Raw genomic sequence first — 24751 nt, 5'->3', positions numbered from 1 at the left:
CCCTTACCTGCACAGTTCTATTTCTATCAAAGGCATTCTGGAACAGGTTTCTGTTAGGACCTTGCTCAACAGCTGACAAAGGGAACATTTCATTGGCAATTTATCATCCATTCTTCCCCATACACACTCTTAAGGAGAAAAAAAAAATTGGAATTTGGTTTTCAGCTGCTGCAGAAAGAGGGATTGAGTTAGCTCTGTCTGCGTCGGAGAATAGCAAACAGCGGAGGGTAACTCCGGGAGAATGTGACATCTCCTGTAAAGGGATGGTCCTGGACCGGTAGGGTGCAGCTCTGCCTGGAGATCGGGTGGCCAGAATGACACGCCTGGGTAATGGTCGCAGCAGACTGGCTCCGAGGAGCGGAGGGGAGGTGCCCCGCGAAGCCGGGTAGCTTTCACCTCAATGTTTGGTGGCGAGCGACAGAGGGGGCGGTACGCTGCCCTAGGTAATGATAGGGCAGTCTGGCAGCCACGCGGGGGCTGCCCGTCGCGGCGCGGCTACAAAGCCAGCTTGGAGACCTCCCGCTTTCTTCCCCTGGGTACCAGCCCCACCCCTCTAGCCCCCCTGCAGCACCCCCCACCTCCGTCCCGCCTCGCCCCGCCCCCCTCCTGGCAGTCCCAGCGCGCATGCTCTCTCCCCCCGCGGAGTAACCTGGAGATTTAAAAGCCGCCGGCTGGCGCGCGTGGGGGCAAGGAAGCGGGGGGGTGGGTGACCAGCCTGCATGCGCTGGCCGCGGGTGACAGCCGCGCGCCTCGGCCAGGTAGGAGCGCGCCCCCTCCTCTCCCAGGGGTGAGGGTCCCGGCGCGGGAAAGGGAGGAGCAGTGCGCGGCCGAGCTCCGCGGTGTCGCGTGTTTTGCGCCCCGCGGGATGGGGCCGCGCCGTGGCCGTCCGGGGCGCTGCGCGCCGAGCCCCGCGCGAATCCCAGAGGAGGGCGCGTCCCACGCGCTCTGCCGGGGCGGGTGCCGAGCGCCCGGCGCCTGCACGAGTCCCGGCTGAGCGGTGCTTTCTTCCGCGGAGGGCGGGCAGGCAGGAGGTGCGGGGCGGCGGGGTGGGCGGGGAGCGGCCCCTCCCAGGAGCCCCGGGCCGGGCCTGGCCGACGGCTGGCGGACCGGCCGCTCGCCACTGTTGCAGCCTCCCGCGTCAGACTTTTCTTTGAAAAGTTGCGTTTATTTTCTTCCCTTGTCTGGGCTTCACCGGAAAGGGGCAGGATGAGTCACTGCGGCGCGCACGGTCCGGGACCTGGGGGAGCCGGGACGGGGGAAGACGGCCGTGGCTTCGCGAGGTGCTCTGGCCGGGGCTGGGTTTCTCGAGGAAGAGTGAGAGAGTTATTAAGGGAGGGAAAGGGGACTGAGCCTTCTCGGAATTTAGACCTGGGGCGAGGCTCTGGGCGCACAGTTGGGGCTGGACTGTGTGTGCGTGTGTGACTGTGCCCTTTTCAGCTTCAGTTTACCCCTCTGGGGAGGGAGAAAGGCCGCTGTTTTCTCCTCGCCTCCCAGGTCTTAGGTGGGGAAGCAGAGAGTTCTGCAAACGGCAAACAGGTGTGATGTGGTGGTACCTGGGCATCTGGCGCAGCTTCTCAGAGCTCTGGGCCTAGGCACGCCTGCCGGAGAGCCCCAGGGACCCGCAGACTTTCTCCCGAATTCGGGTCAGGCCTTCCTGTAGTCGCCCGCTCCCCGCAGGCACTGCGGTCCTGTCAGTTGCTCTTGCCCTTGACCTCTGAATCAGCCGCCATGCTCCTGACAGATACTCTTGACCTGCTTAGCTTTTTCCCACCCCAGGGCATGTTCCTCGACCTCCTCTTTTTCCTAGGCGCCAGAGTTGGGGGTAGGGAGAGGTTTGGCATGGTAGATACCTGGTGAGGACTCGCCCTTCAGCTGTTACACAGACCCGATCCCAGTGGAGCAGGGACTAAGAATAGCCCAGCTGCTGTCTTGCTGCCCTGGAGTCTGCAGCCGGGCATTGCCAATTGACCAGGGCCGAGAGTGACCCTTGCTGGGCTCCTGGAACCTTTGCTTAGGGGTGGGGGTGAGGTCCTAGGGGCTTCGGGCTACCTTTCCTGATCCACTTAGCAGATCTCCTTTCAGGCCAGAGACAGCCTTGGTGTGGACTCACCTGCCCGAGGCCTGGGGAACAGCCTGGCCTATGGGGTGAGAGTGGGAGTGGCAGGTCCCTGGGGCTCTGCAGCAGGAGTGCCTAGGCCCAGAGCTCTGAGAAGCTGCGCCAGATGCCCAGGTACCACCACATCACACCTGTTTGCCATTTGCAGAAGTCTCTCCTTCCCCACCTAAGACCTGGGAGGTGAGGGTCTCCTCCTCCTTCAAGGTTATTCAGGGAGCCAGGAGAGCCTGGGAGGTCCAGGCTAGACGGGAAGCCTGAGGAAGCCCATACAGCAGCATATTCTAGGGGACAAGTGGGACGTCATTTGAGGTCGCAGGCCCTTCTGTTGGATCAGTCCCATTCCCTCATTCCACCCTTATCTCCTCCCACCAGGCCTGTCGTGGAGCCAGGACTCTGTTGTTCTGAAAGTGTTCAGAAAATGAAGCTTGAGTCAGCAGGATGAGTTTGAAGATAAAAATACAGCTGTGGATGAATGTACAGCTGTGGACAGACAGGCCCCAATTTAGTGGGTGTGTGTTACGGGGAGTTTTCCCATGTATTCATGGAGTGTGTGGTGAACTTCCCTGTCCCTCCTGGCTCTCTAAATAACCTTGAAGGAGGAGAAGTAGACAACAATCCCTGATGGTCTCCTGACCCCCTTCCAGGTCGCTGCGTGGTGGAGGGATAGTGGAGGCCTCTCTCCAGCTCCCCCCTTACCCAAACTGGAGCTCTCAGCCCCAGCAGGGCTGGTTGGAAGACTCAAAGTTAACTTTAAGTACTGTAATCTGGACATCACACCCTGATAACTCAACATAATAGATAAACACCCAGATTCTCAGAAAGACAGTTTCTTGTCTTTTTTTTTTTTGAGATGGAGTTTCACTCTTGTTGCCCAGGCTGTAGTGCAATGGCACGATCTTAGCTCAATGCAACCTCTACCTCCCAGGTTCAAGCGATTCTCCTGTCTCAGCCTCCCAACTAGCTGGGATTACAGGCACCCACCACCATGCCTGGCTAAAGTTTTGTATTTTTAGTAAATATGGTGTTTTGCCATATTGGGTAGGCTGGTCTTGAACTCATGACCTCAGGTGATCTTTCTGCCTCGGCTTCCCAAAATGTTGGGATTACAGGCATGAGCCACCAGATCCAGCCAGAAAGACAGTTTCTATATTGGCTGCTTCACTTGCTTCACTAGCTGAGCTCCACTAGCTTGGCAAGTTACTTAACCTCGTCCAAGCCTCAGTATCCCTGGCTGAAAAATGGGGATGATAATACCTACTATATACCTTTGTTAAGTAGATTATGATAGATATAAAATTTATAAACATATAATTACATTATATATAAAGTCTAAAAATTATAGCTTTATTAAATATTGTATATAGAGTACTAAACTGTGTGTCTGACACATAATAAGTGCTCAATAAATGTTAGTACCAACTATATATTATATTGATCATTTGTGAGTGAATGGACAGCAGTGCCTAGCCTGGGACCCTCTTCTTGGGTGTTGCTCTTAAAAAACAGAAAATAAAAACCTGCTCTAGACCTTATTTCTTTGGTAGCAAGGTCTTCTGGACTTTGGGGAGTTCGTATGAATAGTTAAGAGATTGGGCTTTGGCAAAATGATTTGAATCTGATTTCCTCTTGCGCAAGTTATTTAAGCTGTTTCAACTTCCTCCTCTGTAAAATGAGGATAATAGTACCTATCTCGGAGTATTGCCAGGATTAAATAAGCTGATGTAGGTAAAGCTCTGAGCACAGCAGCTGCTTGTAAAAAGAACTTGATAAATGTCAGCTGCTGTTATTTGGTGACAATAGAGCCAATCATTGTGACTTACACTTAGAAACCAGAGTTTCTTAGCAAGGGAATTAGATCATAGATAACTATGTGTAAGCTACGAAGGACACATCTGCAGTTGAACTTGTGGTCCTGTGCAAAGATCACACCAGGATCGGATGACCATGTCTCTCCTCTACTCTGCTACTGTGTGACTTGTATTTAATTGGTGCAGAAACCCCTGCCCAGCTTACCTTCCCAGAGTGTACCCCTCAGGCTGAAAAAGGCTACCATGAATATGAATTCAGAGAAAATTCTGAGAACTTAAGAGCCTTCTATGCAAAAAGTTATTTGTTGTTATTTTTAGGAAAACTATATAGGGAAGGTACCCTGAAGCTGGGATTCTGCTCTGTCCTCCCTCCCCAACCCTTAGGGTGTTTTGCAGTATTCTTTGGTGTCTGGAAAAAAAAAAACCCAGCCTAGCTTCCTTTGAACAGTTAGTGGCCCTGTTTGCTGGGCAGCAGGGGTGGAGACTGGACCAGTTGGTACCAGGCCCAGTGTCTTGAACACTGATGCCACTCGACTCCCAGCAATAGAGCTGGAGTGTTGAGCTTTGTCCAGTGTATTAAGTGTCCCTGCTTGGGCTGGGGAGGGGGGCAGCTGGTGACAGAGCCATCACGGGATGGTCCCGATAGCTGGCTAGAATATCCTGTTTAATCCCTTTTTTTACTACATGGCCTGTGTTTTCTCCTCCACGGGAAGAAATCCACAGTATTGCCACTGTCCCTGATTGACTTATGGACTCTCTTGCTTCTGATGGGCCTGTTCCCCTATTGGCCTTGACTTCATTGCCTGTAAAATGGAGATAAGATTCACCTTGCATGGTTATGGTGAGGATTAAACGTGATGTGCATATTCAGCCAAGTGCCTGCATATGCCAGGTGTTCCCTAATGTTTGTTCCTTTCCCCTTCTTTGTTACTTCTAGAGATCACTGTCTAGGGAGCTGGGACCAGCCAACAAGAAGGGGTTTGGAGGCCACCTCCTGGTGCTGTAGTCCACGGTCCCCCAGTCACCACATCCAGGATAGACAGGATGCCCAGTCAGAGAGGATACCCTTAGGAGCAGCCAGCCCACAACAGCAGTTCCTGTCTTTCCTCTGTGGTCGCTGTGTGCCCCACTGCCCCCGGCCTCGCTAATCTCAAGTGTACTTTGAGTTGGCAAATAGTGTTCAAGCTAAGAGTGCCTGGCCCATCTCTAGGGATGTGGCAATTTAGATTCCCACTCCTGGTTCCTGTCCCTAGAGAGCAGAGCACCCATATAGCTTGAGCATGGCCCTGCCTGGATCCCAGGTGTACTGGTGAAATCACATCCGCCAGGAATCCTGATTCAGCTTTATCCATAGGCCTTCTGCTGGGCACCTACTCTTCTCAGGGCCTGTGCTCCCCGCTTTCCAGGAGCTGAAGCACTTGTGAGGAGGATGACAGTAGGGAAAGGCTGCAAATCTGAGGCTCTGAGGACTGTGGGCAGCCTCCAACCCTGGGGGCTGCCTGGTTAGAGCAGAGGGGATACTTGACAGCTCAGTTTCCAGGGGGGTGTAGAGGAACTGTGGAGGAGGTGTGAGATTTGAGCTGGGCAGGGCTCAGGTGGAGGGAGAGGCAGTCCAGGAAGGGGAAGTTGGAAGCAAAAACAAGCCCAGTGCTGGTGAATTCCCTTATTTGGGGTCCCACGGAGGTGTGCTGAATCATCTAGGGACACGGAGATAGCCAGTCCGGATCTGAGATCAAAAACAAGTCTCATGATTTTGAGTCTGGTATTCTTTCCAGCATACCTCACTGGGGACAGGTCAAAAGGAGGGGTGGGAGTGATGAGAAGTCCCAGGCTCCAAGGGCCTTACTTTACAGATATATACCTTTTTCTGCTGTTGGGGTTCAGAAAATGATACCCTAAAGTGAGGGCCTCAGGCAAAGTTTCTGTCTCACCTCCTGTCCCTCATCCCTCATTCTTTCCCGAGGCAGGCCAAAGCGAATCCCCCTTTTCAAAGGCAGGTCATAGAAACTAGAACCCTTCTCCCCAAAGCCAGCCATATAATCTAAAAATATTACTCCTTGTCCTGCCTTTCTGTGTAAGAACTGGTCATAAAGAAATTATCTGACCTGTCTTGTGTGGTAGTAGGTCATAAGGCCCTCATTGCAGAGGGGTCCTACCCCATTCCTAGAGGAAGAAATCCTGCCACAGAGAGGCTGAGAAGAATCTGGACAGGCCTTGCTGGGTTCACCACTCAGTCTGTTAGCTCATACCCTTGTTGTCTGATCACATTTCTGCATCCTGTTTGTGCTTTCTCAAACCTAAGCATAAAAATGGATACTTAGGCTGGGCGCAGTGGCTCATGCCTGTAATCCCAGCACTTTGGGAGGCTGAGGCGGGTGGATCACCTGAGGTCAGGTGTTCAAGACCAGCCTGGCCAACATGGTGAAACCCTGTCTCTACTAAAAATATAAAAATTAGTCGGGTGTGGTGACACACGCCTATAGTCCTAGCTTCTCAGGAGGCTGAGGCAGGACAATCACTTAAATCCGGGAGGTGGAGGTTGCAGTGAGCTGAGATTACGCCACTGCACTCCAGTCTGGGCAACAGAACAAGATCTAGTCTCAAAAAAAAAATGATACTTTATCTTTTGGGTTTTCATTTCTAAAGGCTCTTGTATCATATAAAACTGTGATCAAATAAATTTTTATGTTTTTCTTTCTCTTTTTTTGGAGACATTGTCGATTTTGAGATGGCATCTTGCTCTGTCGCCCAGGCTGGAGTGCAGTGGTGCAATCTCGGCTCACTGCGACCTCTGCCTCCTAGGTTCAAGTGATTCTCATGCCTCAGCCTCCTGAATAGCTGGGATTACAGACACGTGCCACCACGCCCAGCTAATTTTTTGTGTTTTTACTAGAGACAGGTTTCACCATACTGGCCAGGCTGGTCTCGAACTCCTGACCTCAAGTGATCCACCCGCCTTGTCCTCCCAAAGTGCTGGTATTACAGGCATGAGCCACTGTGCCCAGCCTCTTATACTTTTGTTATAGAGGTGTCAATTCTGAACCTTATGATGGGGAGGAAAAGGGATTCTTCCTACCCATGCTCCTACGTTGTGTAGTACCTACCTGCTTATCCTTCAAGGCTAAGCAACATGGCCATTCCCTCTAGGAAGCCCTGGAAGAGCTGCATGTGCCCCCACCTTCAGTCCCCCCCCCCCCACCGTGGATTTATGTCTTCACACTTGTGCTACCTTGTTGCACACTGATTGCATTTTATTGCATTTTATCCCTTTTGCCACAGGGAGCTGCGATCAGTTGTTGCCGTGTCCCCAGCACCTTCACAGCGGGTTTACGCACAATTGAGGCTCTGTGGTGTTGGGTGGGTGGATGGATTTCAGTGCTGTTTGACGTTCCCTTAGGGGAGGTTAGATTGTGTGCACTGAGGTATACTTCCAAGTGTCAGCAAGCTTGGGATCCTTAATTGTGAAAATGAGTTTCTTTGGGGTCCCACTCTTTCCTTGCTCACCACGGAGGAAGTGTTTTTGAGAACACACTTGCAGAGAACCGAGTCTGACTTGGAGCCCTCTGATTATAAATGCGACCAGTCACAGCCTCTAGGACTCAGGTCTAATAAAGGCTTACTGGCCACTGTATTTGAAACCCTCGAGGAGGGACATGGCAGGGCTGGAACCAGCACCATGGTCTGACTTTAGGTCCGGGGCGCTGCTCATCTGTAGGTCTGCCCAGATCCTCAGTCTCCTGGCCTCTTTCCTGTACACCTCACCTCCTAAGGGAGGCCAGGCTAAAGGGAAGACCACGACTGGCTATACGTGGATGGGGAGAGCTGTCTGTCTGGCTGACTGGCAGGGTTCAAGTTTAGCAGGAGGAAGGCCACTGAGGCTTCTCTTTACAGGGGCTGTAGGAAAAGGCAGGATGGGGGGAGGGACTTCCGAGCGGCCTGGACACTGTGCCAAGCTCCCTCTTCCCCTCCCATGTTCTTCCCCTACTTTTGGACCAAGGAATTTCTTCGTACTGCCCCACCTTGTAGGGAAGCATTTATTGTGGCCCAAGGAGAGAATTCAGTTACTAATTTCTGCCAGGAACAGAGTCCAACTCTGGGAAGGACTAGGGAAGAGGGCAGTTCTGCCCCCAGATGTCCTGGTTACTTGGCTCAGTTTCAGGTGACCGCTGACCCTTGGCCCTCTGTTGGTACTTGAGAGTGGGCAGACAAGGATGGGGTAAGTGCAGGTGGGCGCACTTCTCAACCTGCTTCCCCTTGACTCATTTGTGGGAGGCCATGAAAGTCCAAATACAAAGTACGGATTTTGTATTCCTGTTGTGAACATAAATGCCTTCCTCAGTGCCATGTAGCCTCGTCAGTGAGCCTTTGGGGGTACCTGCCTGTGAAAAAGCACCTACGGGGGTAGGGGATGCATGTGAGATCTCCGGGACGCGTGTGAGATCTCCGGGACGCGTGTGAGATCGCCGGGATGCGTGTGAGATCGCCGGGACGCGTGTGAGATCGCCGGGACGCGTGTGAGATCTCCGGGACGCGTGTGAGATCTCTGGGATGCGTGTGAGATCGCCAGGACGTATGTGAGATCGCCTGGCTGCACAGATGGAAAGAACCCTTGGCCTTATCCGGATGAGCTCTCATTTTACAGGTGCAGAAACTGAGTCCCAGAGAGGCGAGATGGCTTGTCTAGACTACACAGCTATAAAAACAAGTTGTTGAAACAGGACTGCTCTCTCCTGGCTCCCACTTCAGAGCACCTTTCGGCATTTTCCAATGGTTTGAATTGTCTGCTCAACCACTGTTTATTTGTGCAGCCTTGGCATGTTATGTTCTGAGCTGCTCATCCTTGAATATGAATATTAAATACTTCCCTTGGATTTGGAGTGTATGAATTGTATGAGTTATTAGAGAGAAGGTACAGTCTATCAAGTACCTAGCGCATGCCAGACGCCTCTGAGGCAGTTAGTAGGGATCGGCCGCCGTGTTCAATTTCCCTGTGGGTGGAAATCACGCTGTCTCTTAACTATGGGATCTTTGTCCCACCTTCCACCTCCCGGCTCAGCCTTCCTCCAGCAGGCAGGTCTGTTGCAGTGACCTCTCCTCACCTGTTGGGGCCAGCACCTGGGGAGGCAGTTACATTCTTGGCATTCCTCTTGCTGCTAGGGGCTGAAAGAGGCGCTAGTGCGGTGGGGGAGGCACATGGATGAGAGGAGAATAAGAAAACGGAGAAGAAAGTGTAATTGGTCTCCCCTAACCAGGGCTGCTCCTGTTTGGGAATGAGAAAGCCCTACCTCCCTGAGGAGGTGACCGAAGAAGTGGCCACCAAGATCTTTCATATCCTGTGTCTCAAGCACGTGCTACATCTACGAAGTTGGTGTTTTTTGTTTGTTTGTTTTGAGATGGAGTCTTGGTCTGTTGACAAGGCTGGAGTGCAGTGGCACAATCTCGGCTCACCGCAGCCTCCGCCTCCCGGGTTCAAGCAGTTCTCCTGTCTCAGCAGTTCTCACCTGTAATCCCAGCTACTCAGGAGGCTGAGACAGCAGTTCTGTCTCAGCCTCCTGAGTAGCTGGGATTACAGGTGCCTGCCACCATGCCCAGCTAATTTTTGTATTTTTAGTAGAGATGGGGTTTCACCATGTTGGCCAGGATGGTATCGATCCCTTGACCTTGTGATCCACCTGCCTTGGCCTCTGAAAGTGCTGGGATTACAGGCGTGAGCCACCTCACCTGGCAAAGTTGGTGATATTAATCTACGTTTCCGTGCCTGTAAAATGGGTATACTAATTGTACCCACCTCATCGCATCATTGGAAGACTAAGACTCATGGCAGAGTGCCTGGCATGTATTATAACCTCAGCGTTGGCTGCTGTTGTGCATTTTGTTTCCTGTCTTCTGTTTTGTGTTTTTTTGTTTGTTTTTGAGGCAGAGTCACCCCGTTGCCCAGGCTGGAGTGCAGTGGCACGATCTCTGTTCACTGCAACCTCGGCCTCCTGGTTTCAGGCGATTCTCATGCCTCATCCTCCCGAGTAGCAGCTGGGATTACAGGCTTGCACCACTATGCCTGGGCCTGGCTAATTTTTGTATTTTTAGTAGAGATGGCGGTTTCACCATTTTGGTGAAAAACTTTTTGACCTCAGGCGATTCGCCCTCCTCAGCCTCCCAAAGTGCTGGGATTACAGGCGTGAGCCACCACACCCGGCCTGCTATCGTTCATTGTCGATGAGGAAACTGAGTCTTGGGGAGGTCAAGTTACAGGCTCATGCAGTTATAATACATGGTGGAGCTGGCGTGCAAAGCCAGGTCAGGCAGACTCCCAAACCCAGGTGACCCTGCAGAGTCTGCCAGGGTTTGGGGACGGCAGGACTCAGAAGGTTGTGGTGCCTTGGGTGGAAGAGAGCTCCAGGTTGAAGAGCACTGCTGGTCCCTTGGAGGGCATGCCCAGTGTGACCTTGGGTTGCGGCTTTTCTCAGTGTGGTTGGGAGGCCCAGGTGCCTGGAGTCAGAATGTGTGCCTGTATTGACTGTCACCATGGGATTGCCAGGTGACCCCTGGGAGGGTCCCCATGCTTCAGCCCCAGCTTAGGCTGTCCAGGACTGATTGGCCAAGGTGAGGGTCAGGCCAGCCCCAGAATCCCTGTCACTGGGTAGGAGAGGGGAGGGGAGTGCAGTACTGGTTCCAGGGACTGCCCCTCTGTCCCGTCCCCTCTGTCCCGTCCCCTCTGTCCCTTCCCCTCCCCTTCCCCCAATCTCCTCTGGCATTTGTTTCCTTTCCAAAGCTGGACTGGGGCTCTCAGACAGGGCAACAAAAGCCACTCTCCACCACGCCACTGCCACCTGTTGGGTTTTCACACATTGAGGGTGGGGGGAGGAGGGAGCCGTTGCCCTTTTCCCAGTGTCTGTGGTGTGCCCCCTCTGCCCCCCTAGGGCCTGGGATTCTCTTTGCTGCCCGAAGTGACGGGCTCAGGAGCCGGAGGGGGTGGGGGCCAGCAGCAGCTGGAAGGGGAATTGAGTGGGAAGGGGCCTGCGCTGGCAGCCCAAGGGAGTTTGATGGATTACTCTGCAGGCCGAGGGGTTTCTCCCTAATCCCCCTTTGTGTCCCGGCCTGCAGCCCCCTCACCCTCTCTGACAAGCTGCTAAGCAGAAGGCTTCCAGTCCCGCTGAAGAAAAGGCAGCTCAGCAGGGCGAACTCTAAATCCCTGGCCTCCGGGCCCTGGGGGAGGCAGGCGCCAGGGAGCAAGTCCGGGGTGCGGCTGGGGTCCCCCTTCCCACTGCCGGCCATTATTCTTTCTTAGGAGTCCCTGAGGTTGGGAGGTTTCATTCTGAGTGGGGTCCTCAGGTGCCCCTGGGGGCCCTGCGAAATTGTGGGCCTCCGCTCTTTCTGAAAATCACTGTTTTTTTTCTAGGGCAGGGTTGGGGAAAGCAGAGATCCTCACTGCTTTGGAAATATTTGGTCCCAGAGAATCAAAGACTGAGTGGGTTGGGGGTCACCAAACATGGCTGTCTAACGCCATGTACCTCCTGCCATCTCCCCAGCAGCCCAGGCACACAGCACCCCTCACAAACGGGATCTGTTGTGATAGGGAGCTCATTGCCTCACTAGAATGCCCGCTTCCAGGTCTCCTGGCTGGGGTGCCCCCAAGGCTCCTATGGAGCTGCTGTGAGGGTGTGGCTCATGTGGGGAGCGCGGTGTGCCAGGTTTCATTAGGTAAGGTGACAGCCTTGGTCCCCTCAGACTGGGGCTAGTAGGGGGTAGGTAATGGGGATGTTTCCTCGGACTGGGGCTAGTGGGGGGTGGGTACTGGGGACGTGGCCTGGGGAACCCTCAGACCTGAGAGGTCCACTCCCTGCCCCCAAGCTAGAGGACCCTGGAGAGCTCAGTTTGGAGCAAGGCCCTGGGGTCGCCCCCTTCCCGGCCATCACACTGATCTGGGGCAGGGCAGCCTTGGTGGGGTGTGTGTCCGGGAGGTTGGCCCAGGGTGACCCCACCCGCTTGCCTCAGCTGAGTCATTACTCCTCGTGCCTCGCCAGCCCCCAGTTTCCCCTTCTGCAGGGAGGGCTGCAGGGTGGCTGTGAAGGGGAGCGGAGCTGCTTCTGAGGAGCCTGGGAGAAAGCAGTGGGTCTTTGTGAGTGTGCAGGGAAGACGCAGGGTCGCCCAGCCTGCGGGGTCAGGGTGGGGGCGGCCGTTTGATGTGCCTGGGTGGGGTTTGATGCTGGCCTGCATAAAGAAGCCTTAGAATTGCTGCCTGACACAGGCCTGGGGCGGGGGCTACCCCAGCCTGGGCTTCCACTGGCCTCTGTCTGTCTGCGGAGGGAATCTGCTCCCCCAGCTCTGCTCCCCCAGCTCCACCTCAGCCGTGCGGGGTGGCAGGAGCCCCTTTGAAAGCCCTCAAAGGCCCCTTTATACATCCCCCTCTGACCCTCCCTTCCCTGAGGGAGCTACCAGGGAGCGGGCTCGGGTCGGCTTTCCCCCTCCTCTGCCACCCTGTCTTCTGTATTTTGGACAAAGTTCAGGCCACGTTTGTTCCTGTTGCTCAGTTTCATTTCCCCCAAACTCCCTGCTCAGGGTCTGGTCTGAATGGGGGCTTTCCAATCCAGGAGGGTTTATCTGAGCCACTCACCATCTTTGAGCCCGTAGGAGTTGCTCCCTCTGGAGTTGGGCCTGGAAAGTCCTTGGTGTGTGGGGAGCACGTGGGAGGAGGAGGACCTAAGCCCTCACCTTTGCTTCTACTGTCTCCCCTTGCTTTCAACCACTCATTAATTAGGTAAACATTTCCCTGTTCCTCTTCTTGCTAGGGCCCTGGGGGTGCCACATATTGGGATGCATAGGGGCATGTATCTCCCAGTACTTGGAGTGGGGCAGTGAGGATCCAGGTTCACTGACCTTGCTCAGGGCCCTTGGCCTGTCTGGGTTTTGATTCTGTTCCCCCAAGGATGAGGAAGGGTGGCCTGGGCAGAGCTCCACAAAGGTTCCCAGAGGCTTTGGGCATTCTCCAGCTTTCCTGCTGTCTTGCCATTGCTGGGTCCGGAGAGGAGGGGAGATAGTTGGAACTTGAGAGGGACTTGTCCTAGAAGGCTGCCTCCTGTTCCTTTGCCTTTCTGAGAGGTCAGCCCTCCACTTCCCTCCTCTTCCTGCCCACTCCTTGCCAGGTGAATGCTGTGAGGCTGGCTCTTCTGGTTGATCTTGTCTTTGCCAGGCAAAGTGTTCCAGGAGTAGTGGGGCAAGAGGATTTTCATCAGAAGCATCTCCAGGACTGGAGGGTGTAGGGGAGAATTGGACCCTGTCCTCAGGAGGACGCGGGAGTTCCCCAGACTTGGAGCAGGAGGACTTGGGGCAGGAGGACTTGGGGCAGGAGGCAGGGTTCCAACACTGATCTGTCACTTGCATGCTTTGGCAAGAAGCTTGCCCTGGGGCTGCTGATGGGAGTGGTGGCCGGGAAAGTGGTACTGAAAGACTTCTTGTTCTCTGACCTCCCTGAGCCTGAGAACTGAGAGAGCCTGGGCTCCTCTGTTTGTGCTCCAGGGAAGAAGGCCCTGGAGGGCATGGCAGGCAGCTGGATTTAGTGCTCAAGAGTCCTCTATGGTGTCCTTAACCGGAGGACCCTGGAGTGGGGATGAAGTAATAGGGACTGGGGCACGGGAACAGATGCAAGCATAAGAAAAGGGGGCTTTGGAGGTAGCGTGCGCTTATGGGGTTGGAACTCCTCAGGCAATTCTGGGCTGGGCAGAGTCAAGTCTGGAGGTGGCAAGAGTACTCTGGACCACCTGGGCAGAGTAGAAGTCAAAAGAGGGAGGACAGGCCCTGCAACCAAAGAATACGGGGGTGCTTGGAACTGCTGCCTTCCTAGTCAACTCCTTTCCCCACCTGGCCCAAGCCCTAGTTACCAGGTAAAGAATCTCTAGGTAGGGGTGGGGGGCATTGGAGAAAGGCACCCCAGGAATGGGAAGGCTACTGATGAACTTCCTGGGCTGCAGGAGGATGGGGGTACTCTTCTCCTTACCCCTTTGTGTCTTTTTTCCCACGTGGGCTAAGAAGGATCCTGCTCATTCCTGGGGGGCCTGGGAACTGGATTAAGGGAGGGGCAAGGCAGATGAGGTGATTAATGGTTGCTGGAGAGCTGTGGTTTAATTTTGTTTTTTTTTTTTATTTTTTTAGACAGCAGGTCTCATTCTGTTCCCCAGGCTGGAGAACAGTTGCATGATCATAGTTCATATGCAGCCTGGAACGCCTGTGCTCAGGAGAGCCTCCCACCTCAGCCTCCTGAGGAGCTGGGATTATAGGTGCATGTCACCATGCCCAGCTACTTTTATTTTTTATTTTATTTATTTTTTGAGTTGGAATCTTGCTCTGTCGCCCAGGCTGGAGTGGAATGGCGTGATGTCGGCTCACTGCAGCTTCCACCTCCCAGGTTCAAACAGTTCTCCTGCGTCAGCCTCCCCAGTATCTGGGATTACAGGCACACAGTACCATGTCCAGCTAATTTTTGTATTTTTGGTAGAGATAGGGTTTCACCATGTTGACTAGGCTGGTCTCAAACCTCCTGACCTCAGGTAATCTGCCCACCTCAGCCTCTCAAAATGCCGGGATTACAAGCAGGAGCCACCTTACCTGGCCTATTTATTTTTATTTTTGTAGAAAGAAGGCCTTGCTATGTTGCCCAGGCTGTTCTTAAGCTCCTGGCCTCAAGCCATCCTCCCACTCCAGCCTCCCAAAGTGCTGGGATTACCAATGTGAGCCACTGTGCCTGGCCTGAAATTTATTTTAAAAAATAGGGAGCAGCTGGGACTTGGAGAATGGGTGCAGGTTATGGGCGAGGCTGGGTCTAACAAAGTCTCTGTTTGCTCAAGGAGGACCTGGTCTCCTGAAAGCCCGGAGCAGGCTAGCATTCATGGCCCTCCCAGAACAAGGGTGGGGAGTGGAAGGGGCTGGAATCCCTGGGCCGCAGAACACCTCCCTTTAGGCTGGGCGGCGCTGCCTCTTGGTCTCTGTGCTGTCTCCTGCTTTCCTTCTTGGGGGCACGGTGGAAATGCAGCAACGAGGGGCTCAAGTTGAACCTACGACAGCTCAGCTAAGACTGGCGGCTGGCCTTCCACCTTCCTTTTGGAGATAGTACGGGGCAGTATTTTACAGGCCTCATCATGCCACCTCTATAGGAGGCCCTGTGCCCCATCCCAAAGCGGGAATCTGAGCAGGATTTAGGGAGGAGGCTTCTGGTTGCCTAGCCTTATCTCAATTCCCTTCCCTCATGATCTACCAGCTGCAAAGCCCCTGAAAGTGGTAATAGAGTGAACAGACCTTACCCAGGACTAATAGCCATCTGATTTTTTTTTTTTTTTGAGACGGAGTTTCGCTCTTGTTACCCAGGCTGGAGTGCAATGGCGCGATCTCGGCTCACCGCAACCTCTGCCTCCTGGGTTCAGGCAATTCTCCTGCCTCAGCCTCCTGAGTAGCTGGGATTACAGGCACGTACCACCATGCCCAGCTAATTTTTTGTATTTTTAGTAGAGACGGGGTTTCACCATGTTGACCAGGATGGTCTCGATCTCTTGACCTCGTGATCCACCTGCCTCGGCCTCCCAAAGTGCTGGGATTACAGGGTTGAGCCACCGCGCCCAGCTGATTTTTTTTTTTTTAGACAGTGTCCCCCTTTGTCAGCCAGACCTGGAGGACAGTGGTAACGATCACTGTTTACTGTAGCCTCGACTTCCCAGACTCAAGCAATCCTCCCACCTGAGCCTCTTGGGTAGCTGAGACCACAGGTGTGTACTACCATGCCTGGCTGATTTTAATTTTTCTGTAGAGATGGGGTTTCGCTGTGTTGCCCAGGCTGGTCTCAAACTCGTGGGCTCAAGCGATCCTCTTGCCTTGGCCTCTCGAAGCCCTGGGGTTACAGGTGTGAGCCACCACACCCGGCCCTGTCTGATTTCTCTGTGGCACAGCTCAGAGCACCACAACATGCTTTGTAACATGCAAGGCCCCATGGGGCTTAGTATATGTGAAAAGAGAAGTTGAAGCACCTTTTATTATGAGGTGCTGAGGTTGGAGGAGGGCATGAGTGGGGGCTGTGGGTGGTTTCTGGTGGAGGAGACGAGCCAGGCCCTCACCCGCTGTGGTCCTTGCACCAGAGTAGCTGCCCTTCAGTAGCATTTACGGGACTGAATTGGGGAGGAGAAGGAAGGTGCTCCAGCCATGAGTACCAGGAAGCTCTGTCCCCTTCCTCTGTTTTGGGATGGATAACCGATAAGGAGCCTCCTGCCTTTCCTCACCAAGGCTCACCCTCTGTAGTACCTACTCTTGATGCCTGACCTGATTCCCTCTTTTGTAGTCACTTCTTTTTTTTTTTTTTTTTTTCTGAGATGGAGTCTTGCTCTGTTGACAAGGTTGGAGTGTAGTGGCACGATCTCGGCTTACTACAACCTCCGCCTCCCAGGTTGAAACAGCTCTCCTGTCTCAACCTCCCGAGTAGCTGGGATTTTAGGTGCCTGCCACCATGCCCGGCTAATTTTTGTATTTTTAGTAGAGATGGGGTTTCACCATGTTGGCCAGGCTGGTCCTGACCTCAGGTGATCTGCCCACCTCCGCCTCTCAGAGTGCTGGGATTACAGGCATGCACCACCCATCCCAGCTTTTCATAGTCACTTCTAAGCCGAGGAGACTGCACTGGGTGTACTGTCAGGAAGCAAGACTTGGAGGCCGCTTGCCTGGTGGGGCAAGTATAGGATGGTTCTCTCTGCACAGGAGGCAGAGCTACTAGGAAAGGGTGTGAGGCTTCTCTGCTGAAAATTTAAGGAGGATAGAAAAATTCCTTTCTCTGCCATTTAAGGAGCTCAGAAAGGCTGCCCTGGAAGTGGCTGGGCATGCTGCCAGCTCGGGGAGGTCACTGGTATCATTACAGGTGTTGCCAGGTGGTATGGCTTCATGCCCCTGTGAGCTAGAACCTGGGGACGGCTCCACTCTCCCATGACAGCTGGACAGCCATGTGTGGGCTTGTTTCTTCCCCATGAACGCTGAACTCAGGGAGAATCTCAAGGGAGAGATGTTCAGGCCTGGGCTCATCCCAGGGAGCCTTCTCTAAAACTCGACCCAGCGCCACACAGCCTCTGCTCCCATTTCCCTTCATTCTGGTCTTTGCGGGTAGGTGTCGTGGTGCAGTCTGGCTCCTGGCCAGGCGGTGCGGAATAGGATATGTTACTCTTAACGAGAGGGAGTTGAACAGCCCAGGTTTGGGGAGTAGAAAGAGAAAAGCAAACATCCAGGCCTGGCACGGGGTCTCCAGGGGCACCTTGATAGCTGGGCCTGCGCAACTAAAAATTCAGTTGGTTTGATTTCTGCCGTCCTCCAAACCTAGCAGGCAAAGCCAATTGTAGATTTTTCAAAAACAGAGAATAACCAACACCTGTTTGGCTCTGCAGTGTGCTGAGGCCTAAAAAATCATATTTGCCTTATTAATTATGTCAGCCTTAGACTAATATTAACATGCATTTCCTGGCTAGGCAGCAGGGGGTGGCACCTCGGTGGAGGGCCAATCGCCAGCCTGTGAATGATCGGGATCCAGACAATTTAGAGCAAATCCTGGAGACCTGGCTCCCAGGACTTAACACTGATGTGCTTGTGATTGCCCCGCCCTTCTAGGATCTGAGTGATGAGATGTGTCCCCGCTGAGGTGCCCCACAGCAGCAGGTGTCGAGCATGGGCTGAGAAGCTGGACTGGCACCAAAGGGCTGGCGGAAATGGGCATCTGGCTGACTCCTAGGCAGTTGGCGGCAGCAAGAAGGAGAGGCCGCGGCTTCTGGAGCAGAGCTGAGACGAAGCAGTTCTGGAGGGCTTGAACGGCCCCTTGAGCCCTACCCGCCTGGCCCACCATGGTCCAGAGACTGTGGGTGAGCCGCCTGTTGCGGCACCGGAAAGCCCAGCTCCTGCTGGTCAACCTGCTAACCTTTGGCCTGGAGGTGTGTTTGGCCGCAGGCATCACCTATGTGCCGCCTCTGCTGCTGGAAGTGGGCGTGGAGGAGAAGTTCATGACCATGGTGCTGGGTGAGTCACTATGGCCCTCCTTCCTTCCTGCTCCAGATGTGTGCCACCTGGGATGCAGGACAGGAGTGCCTCTCCCCTGGGAGCTGCTTGGAGGGAGAGGTGGTCTGCTGGGTAGGCAGTGCTGGGCAGGAGAATTACCCTGGGCTGAGGGGGCACACCAAGAGAAAAAGAATACCAAGGACATACCCCAGTCGCCTGTGGCTCCCTGGTCCTCAGTGGCTGGCTCATAGGAGACACTGGAAAAATGCTCCTCACCTTTGGCTAGCCCTTTTATGATCTATTACCTCATGTAATGCTTACAGCCACCATTTGAGGTAGTCCATTTGACAGAGAGGGAAGCAGAGGCTTTTAAGAGGTTGGGTAAGCCTTAGCCAAGGCCGAATAGCAGCTGAACAGTAGAGCTGGTACTCCATCAAGGTCTCCCAGCCAGGGCTTGCTCTTACCCCTAGGACAAGGGGTGGGCTCCTGACTCTGCAGATAAATTCTACAAAAGCTACAGAAGGCAAGTAGCCACCATTGTGTGACAATCCCTCACCCCCAGGGAGAGGGGTCCCTGTGAGGACCACAGGCTCTGGAGTCACACTGCCTGTTGAAACGCTGTCTCTTACCCTCCCTAGTTCTGTGCCTTTGTGTAAGTATCACTTCTTAGTTGCCCCATGCTTCAGTCTGTCCATCTGAAAATGGCGACATCTGGCCAGGTGCAGTGGCTCACGCCTGTAATCACAGCACTTTGGGAGGCCTAGGCGGGCGGATCGCCTGAGGTCGGGAGTTCGAGACCAGCCTGACCAACATGGAGAAACCCTGTCTCTACTAAAAATACGAAATTAGCCAGACATAGTGGCAGACATCTGTAGTCCCAGCTACTCAGGAGGCTGAGGCAGGAGAATCGCTTTAACCCGGAGGCGGAGGTTGCAGTGAGCCAAGATCTCACTATTGCACTCCAGCCTGGGCAACAAGAGTGAAACTCTGCCTCAAAAAAAAAAAAAAAAAAAAAAAAAAAAAAAAAAAAAAAAAAAAAAAGAAAGAAAGAAAGAAAGAAAATGGGGGCATCTGTAATACCCATGTCAGGAGGAGTAAATCACAGCACCCCTGTGAAGGTGCAGTGCAGTGTCTAGTACAGAATGTCATTTCCAAGCTTCTCGCAGAGCTCAGTTCTCCTTCCCCTTGCCCTTCAGTAGTCCTAACCATTGACTCATACTGCTTCCCCTTCTTGCAGGCATTGGTCCAGTGCTGGGCCTGGTCTCTGTCCCGCTCCTAGGCTCAGCCAGTGACCACTGGCGCGGACGCTATGGCCGGCGGCGGCCCTTCATCTGGGCGCTGTCCTTGGGCATCCTGCTGAGCCTCTTTGTCATCCCGAGGGCTGGCTGGCTGGCAGGGCTGCTGTGCCCGGATCCCAGGCCCCTGGAGTTGGCACTGCTTATCCTGGGTGTGGGGCTGCTGGATTTCTGCGGCCAGGTGTGCTTCACCCCACTGGAGGCCCTGCTCTCTGACCTATTCCGGGACCCGGACCACTGTCGCCAGGCCTACTCCGTCTATGCCTTCATGATCAGTCTTGGGGGCTGCCTGGGCTACCTCCTACCTGCCATTGACTGGGACACCAGTGCCCTCGCCCCCTACCTGGGCACCCAGGAGGAGTGCCTCTTTGGCCTGCTCACCCTCATCTTCCTCACCTGTGTAGCAGCCACACTGCTGGTGGCAGAGGAGGCGGCGCTGGGCCCAGCCGAGCCCGCAGAAGCACTGTCAGCCCCCTCCCTGCCGCCTCGCTGCTGTCCGTGCCGGGCCTACCTGGCTTTCCGGAACCTGGGCGCCCTGCTTCCCCGTCTGCACCAGCTGTGCTGCCGCATGCCCCGCACCCTGCGCCGGCTCTTCATGGCTGAGCTGTGCAGCTGGATGGCACTCATGACCTTCACGCTGTTTTATACGGATTTCGTGGGTGAGGGGCTGTACCAGGGCGTGCCCCGAGCTGAGCCGGGCACTGAGGCCCGGAGACACTATGATGAAGGTAAGGCTGCGGAGGCTGGTACCAGAGAGGACACTCGGAGCTGTGTCAGGGCTGGTTCTTCTCCATCCTGGCCCCAACTTCTCCGTCAGGAAAGCAGGGATGGACCCCGTCTGCATACACAGTTCCTCATGGGTGTGGAAAAGCTCTGTGCGCAGTTTCAGGAGGGCCTCCAGAGGCTCTAGGAGTTTGATCAGAGTCATTGCCTGAATTTGGCAGAAGGAAAGGCGGAGCTTGTTCAAAGTCTAGAGGGAGTGGAGGAGTCAAGGCTGGATTTCAGATCTGCCTGGCTGCAGCCACAGTGTGCCCTCTGCTCCCCCGATGATGTTCCACATAATCTCACCAGCACCTTCCAGTTCAAACATCCTAGAAGCATCTTGAAGCCTATTCCCAGCCACCTTTGTGTTGCCTCTCGCCCTCCTGTCCCCACAGCTGAGACTCCCAGTAAACCTTTAGACCACTTCCTCTGCCTTTAGCAAGTGGCTTTGGCCACATCCTCTGAGGGTCAGTGGAAGAACCTAGCCTCCCACTGCTACAGGTAGGAAGGGGAAGGGCACTGGGGAGCAGGGCGGGTCCACAGCAGGTCTCCTCCAGCAGGTGCCTGTGGCCCCACATTCTCATCTCCACCGAGACTGCGCGTGCTCTCCCCCCCCAGGCGCTGATAGCCTCTCTCCTTCTCCAGGTGTTCGGATGGGCAGTCTGGGGCTCTTCCTGCAGTGTGCCATCTCCCTGGTCTTCTCTCTGGTCATGGACCGGCTGGTGCAGCGATTTGGCACCCGCGCAGTCTATCTGGCCAGTGTGGCGGCTTTCCCTGTGGCTGCTGGTGCCACATGCCTGTCCCACAGTGTGGCCGTGGTGACGGCTTCAGCTGCCCTCACCGGGTTCACCTTCTCAGCCCTGCAGATCCTGCCCTACACACTGGCCTCCCTCTACCACCGGGAGAAGCAGGTACTCATTGGCTGGTGGGTGGAGTCGGGGTGGAGGGGTGGTCTGGGTTTTTGGGAGGCTGCCTAGCCCAGAGCCTGGTATTGGCAAGCAAATTTGGAGAAGGCTTCTTTGGATCAGAGAGGAAGCTCATCCTAGTGCCAGGGCCAGAGGCTTGGGCTGCAGAAGAAGAGTGTAGGTTAGATTCTGGGAATTACTTCCTGGGGTCAGGACTATGAAGCACTGGAATAGATGATTGCAGGAAATGCAAAATCCATCACTGGGAATCCCAAAGAGACAGGCCAACAGGAGCCCTAGGCTTCTAGGCTGGCCATTCCATGAAGAGGCAGGGGCTGGATCAGGTGACCCCTGCCCCACGCAGCCTCAGCAGATGGGAGTGGGACTGGTCCGGCCTTAGCAACACCTCTTTTATCAGGGAGTGGCAACCTGGCTTAGCCTGTGTCCTGCTCCAGTCTCTGAGATGGGGCAGGCTCCTTCCTGCCCCCTTTCTTTCTGGCTTATTTTTCTTTTCTAATTCCCTTTTCTTTTCCTGCATCTCTCCTTTGCCTTCATCCTCTTCCACTTCCCCAGATGTACACCTAACCCACTCACTTGGACGCTGTGTAAGCTGTGGGGACCTCCTTCTTGGTCAGCCCCACACTAACCCCCAGGTGCCCCCTTCCTTGGGAAGCCCCCTAACCCAGGCAGTGTGGTCACCCTAGTCCCCTCCACTGACCTCACTGAGCTACAACCCTGGGGGCTGGACTCTGCCTTGAGGGGTATGAAGTTGGGGTGTCCCAAGGGAGGAGGAGATGCAGGCTTGCTCTCACAGAGCTCCCAGACTGTGGGGAAGACCTGCCCCTGCGCCTCGTAGCACTTGAGGAGAAGTAGGTAAGTTCGCAGCTGGGAGGCTGGTTAACTGAGTAGGTAGCTGCAGGGTGGGGCCTGGAGGGGAGGGGCTAAGGTTTTGGTTGGGGGCGCCTGGTTCCTGAGACTCCTGTTAGCCCACTGATAACCTTCAGCCTCTATTCTTCTGATTGCCTGGGCTGGGGACAGAGGGCTGGCATGAGCAGCCAGGCCTGAGTACGTGCTGGTTGTGCCAGGGAACATTCTGGAGCTAGCCGTGTCCGTCCTCGGAGTCAGTCCAGACTCCAGCCTCATGGACATTCCTGGGTGGCAGACAGGGAGAGGTCCTGGAGGCCCCTTCCTAACAGCAGATGATGGTGGGCCTGGCACTGCATGCTGTCTCCTGTTCCTTTGCCCACTTGTTGCGCTGCATGGTGAGCCGCGGGCTTCCCTGGTACCAGGTTTGAGCGCTGCCATGGCTCCTAGCTCGCAAATGCAGCCAACCCAACACTTCTGGCCTGGGGATAGTGTTGGCTAAGTCCTGGCCGTGTCCTTAAATAGGAGGCTCTGGGCCACCGAGGGCAGGGACTAGGGCTGGTGCTCGACCAGTCACCCTGATCTAACGCAGACGGCGGGAAGGAAGTGAGAAGCCTTCAACATTAGCACGGCTGGGGCCGGGGGAGGTGGGAAGAGGGGCATTTCTCCTGCTTGGGGCCTACTGGATTCTCCCTGCCCTGAGGCTGGGGACAGGGACCTCATGGCAGGGCAGTGACTTCAGTGGCATCTGGGACCCCAGAGAGGCAGAGCTTCTATGCACAGGGTAATGAGGATTCCGATGTCAAAGCAGAGGGCAGACAGGAAGGAAGAAGGTTAGGAGAGCCTGCGTGGGGTGTGGGCCATCAGGGCCTTGCCTTGGCTCTTCTTCCTCTATTCTGTGCAGCTCTCTTCCCACTGTCTTCATTCTCTCTGTGTCTTTTCCTTACCTTGGAGCCCTGTTCTCTTTCTGACCTGCAGTATTGGGTTTGTCTGCCTCTTACCTGTTCTAAGAGGCTAGAGGAGTCCTAGACTTCGGGGTTCAGACTCGTCCCTGCCCTGCCCCATTACCCTTCTCCCATTCCTGAGGAAGGGTACTATCTAGACCCAGACCAAGTAGGGTCTCCATCTTCTCTCCTGCTCCTGATTATAATGAAGTCCCATTGTCTGTGTTTTTCCGGCCCCTGGGATGGAGGCGAGGGTCTGTTCTCACATCTGGGGGGTCCTAGTGCTGGGTACACACCTGTCCCTGTCCCCTTTTCTTCACCCTTCTACCTTAGGTGTTCCTGCCCAAATACCGAGGGGACGCTGGAGGCGCCGGCAGTGAGGACAGCCTGATGACCAGCTTCCTTCCAGGCCCGAAGCCTGGAGCTCCCTTCCCCAATGGACACGTGGGTGCTGGAGGCAGTAGTCTGCTCCCACCTTCACCCTCGCTCTGCGGGGCCTCTGCCTGTGACGTCTCTGTGCGCATGGTGGTGGGTGAGCCCACCGAGGCCAGGGTGGTTCCAGGCCGGGGCATCTGCCTGGACCTTGCCATCCTGGATAGTGCCTTCCTGCTGTCCCAGGTGGCCCCATCCCTGTTCATGGGCTCCATTGTCCAGCTCAGCCAGTCTGTCACTGCTTACATGGTGTCTGCCGCAGGCCTGGGTCTGGTCGCCATTTACTTTGCTACACAGGTAGTATTTGACAAGAACGACTTGGCCAAATACTCAGTGTAGAATACTTCCAGCACATTGGGGTGGAGGGCCTGCCTCACTGGGTCCCAGCTCCCTACTCCCGTTAGCCCCAACCGGGGGTTGCTGGGCTGCCCACCAGTTCTGTTGCTGCCAAAGTAGTGTGGCTCTCTGCTGCCACCCTGTGGCGCTGAGGTGTGTAGCTGCACAGCTGGGGGCTGGGGCTTCGCTCTTCCCCTCTTCCCAGTCTCTAGGGCTGCCAGACTGGAGACCTTCCAAGTGGGTTTCAGTCTGGACTTCTACAGGGAGGCCAGAAGGGCAGGGCATTTGATTCACTCCGTGCACTGGAATGCGGGGACTCTGCAGATGGATTACCCAGGCTCAGGGTTAACAGCTAGCCTCCCGGTTGAGACATACCTAGAGAAGGATTTCGGGAGCTGAATAAACTCAGCCACCTGGTTTCCCACCTCCAAGCCCCCTTAACTTGCAGGTTCATTTAATGTAGCTCTTGTGTGGGAGTTTCTAGGATGAAACACTCCTCCATGGGATTTGAAAGTATGAAAGTTATTTGCAGGGGAAAGAGTCCTGAGGGTCAGTACGCAAGAACCGTGTCCCCTCAGTCCACAGCACTGCCTTTTTGCTGATTCCCCCCCACCACAACAGCTCTCACCTTGGCCTGTTGGTCCCTCTGTTGCCATCATAGGGACACAGGCATTTAAATATTTAACTTATTTATTTAACGAAGCAGAAGGGAATCCATTGCTAGCTTTTCTGTGTCGGTGTCTAAGATTTGGGTAGGGTGGGATCCCCAGCAATCAGGTCCCCTGAGATAGCTGGGCATTGGGCTGATCGTTGCCAGAATCTTCTCCTGGGGTCTGGCCCCAAAAAATGCCTAACCCAGGACCTTGGAAATTCTACTGTTCCAACTGATATTCCAAATGCTGTTACCCAAGGTTAGGGTTTTGAAGGAAGGTGGAGGGTAGGGCTTCAGGTCTCAGCAGCTTCCCTAACAATCCCTCTTCCCTCGGCCCAGCCTGGTTCCCCCCACCTCCTCTCCTCTCTACTCTTTCTAGGACTGGGCTGATTTTTTTTTTTTTTTTTTTTTTTTTTGAGACAGAGTCTTATTCTGTTGTCCAGGCTGAAGTGCAGTGGTGTGATCTCAGCTCACTACAACCTCCACCTCCCAGGTTCAAGCGATTCTCCTGCCTCAGCCTCCCAAGTAGCTGGGACTACAGGTCCATGCCACCATGCCTGGCTAATTTTTATATTTTTAGTAGAGATGGGATTTCACTATGTTGGCCAGGCTGGTCTCGAACTCCTGACCTCA

At 54.6% G+C, this 24751-nt stretch overlaps 1 protein-coding gene across 3 annotated transcripts; it reads left to right on the top strand.

Moving 5' to 3' along the window:
- Window positions 1–536: 536 nt before the first annotated feature.
- SLC45A3 (solute carrier family 45 member 3) lies at window positions 537–23885 on the top strand. 3 transcript variants are annotated; one of them, XM_017525458.2, is made up of 6 exons: window positions 537–758; window positions 15551–15674; window positions 17548–17949; window positions 19166–19951; window positions 20631–20896; window positions 23032–23885. In XM_017525458.2, exons 3-6 carry the CDS (start codon window positions 17778–17780, stop codon window positions 23467–23469), a joined length of 1662 nt encoding a protein of 553 aa, XP_017380947.1. In that variant the 5' UTR covers window positions 537–758; window positions 15551–15674; window positions 17548–17777; the 3' UTR covers window positions 23470–23885. The 3 variants fall into 3 exon arrangements, with proteins under 3 accessions (XP_017380947.1, XP_017380949.1, XP_037593293.1); XM_017525460.2 differs by lacking the exon at window positions 537–758 and adding an exon at window positions 11956–12040; XM_037737365.1 differs by lacking the exon at window positions 537–758 and adding an exon at window positions 13551–13802.
- The last annotated feature ends 866 nt before the right edge of the window (window positions 23886–24751 follow it).

The sequence above is a fragment of the Cebus imitator genome, unplaced genomic scaffold (genome assembly GCF_001604975.1).
Source record: "Cebus imitator isolate Cc_AM_T3 unplaced genomic scaffold, Cebus_imitator-1.0 Scaffold38, whole genome shotgun sequence".
In the NCBI taxonomy this organism is placed as follows: domain Eukaryota; kingdom Metazoa; phylum Chordata; class Mammalia; order Primates; family Cebidae; genus Cebus; species Cebus imitator.
The sequence above is the reverse complement of the archived record's forward strand: the minus strand, read 5'-3'. Positions and strand labels throughout refer to the sequence as shown.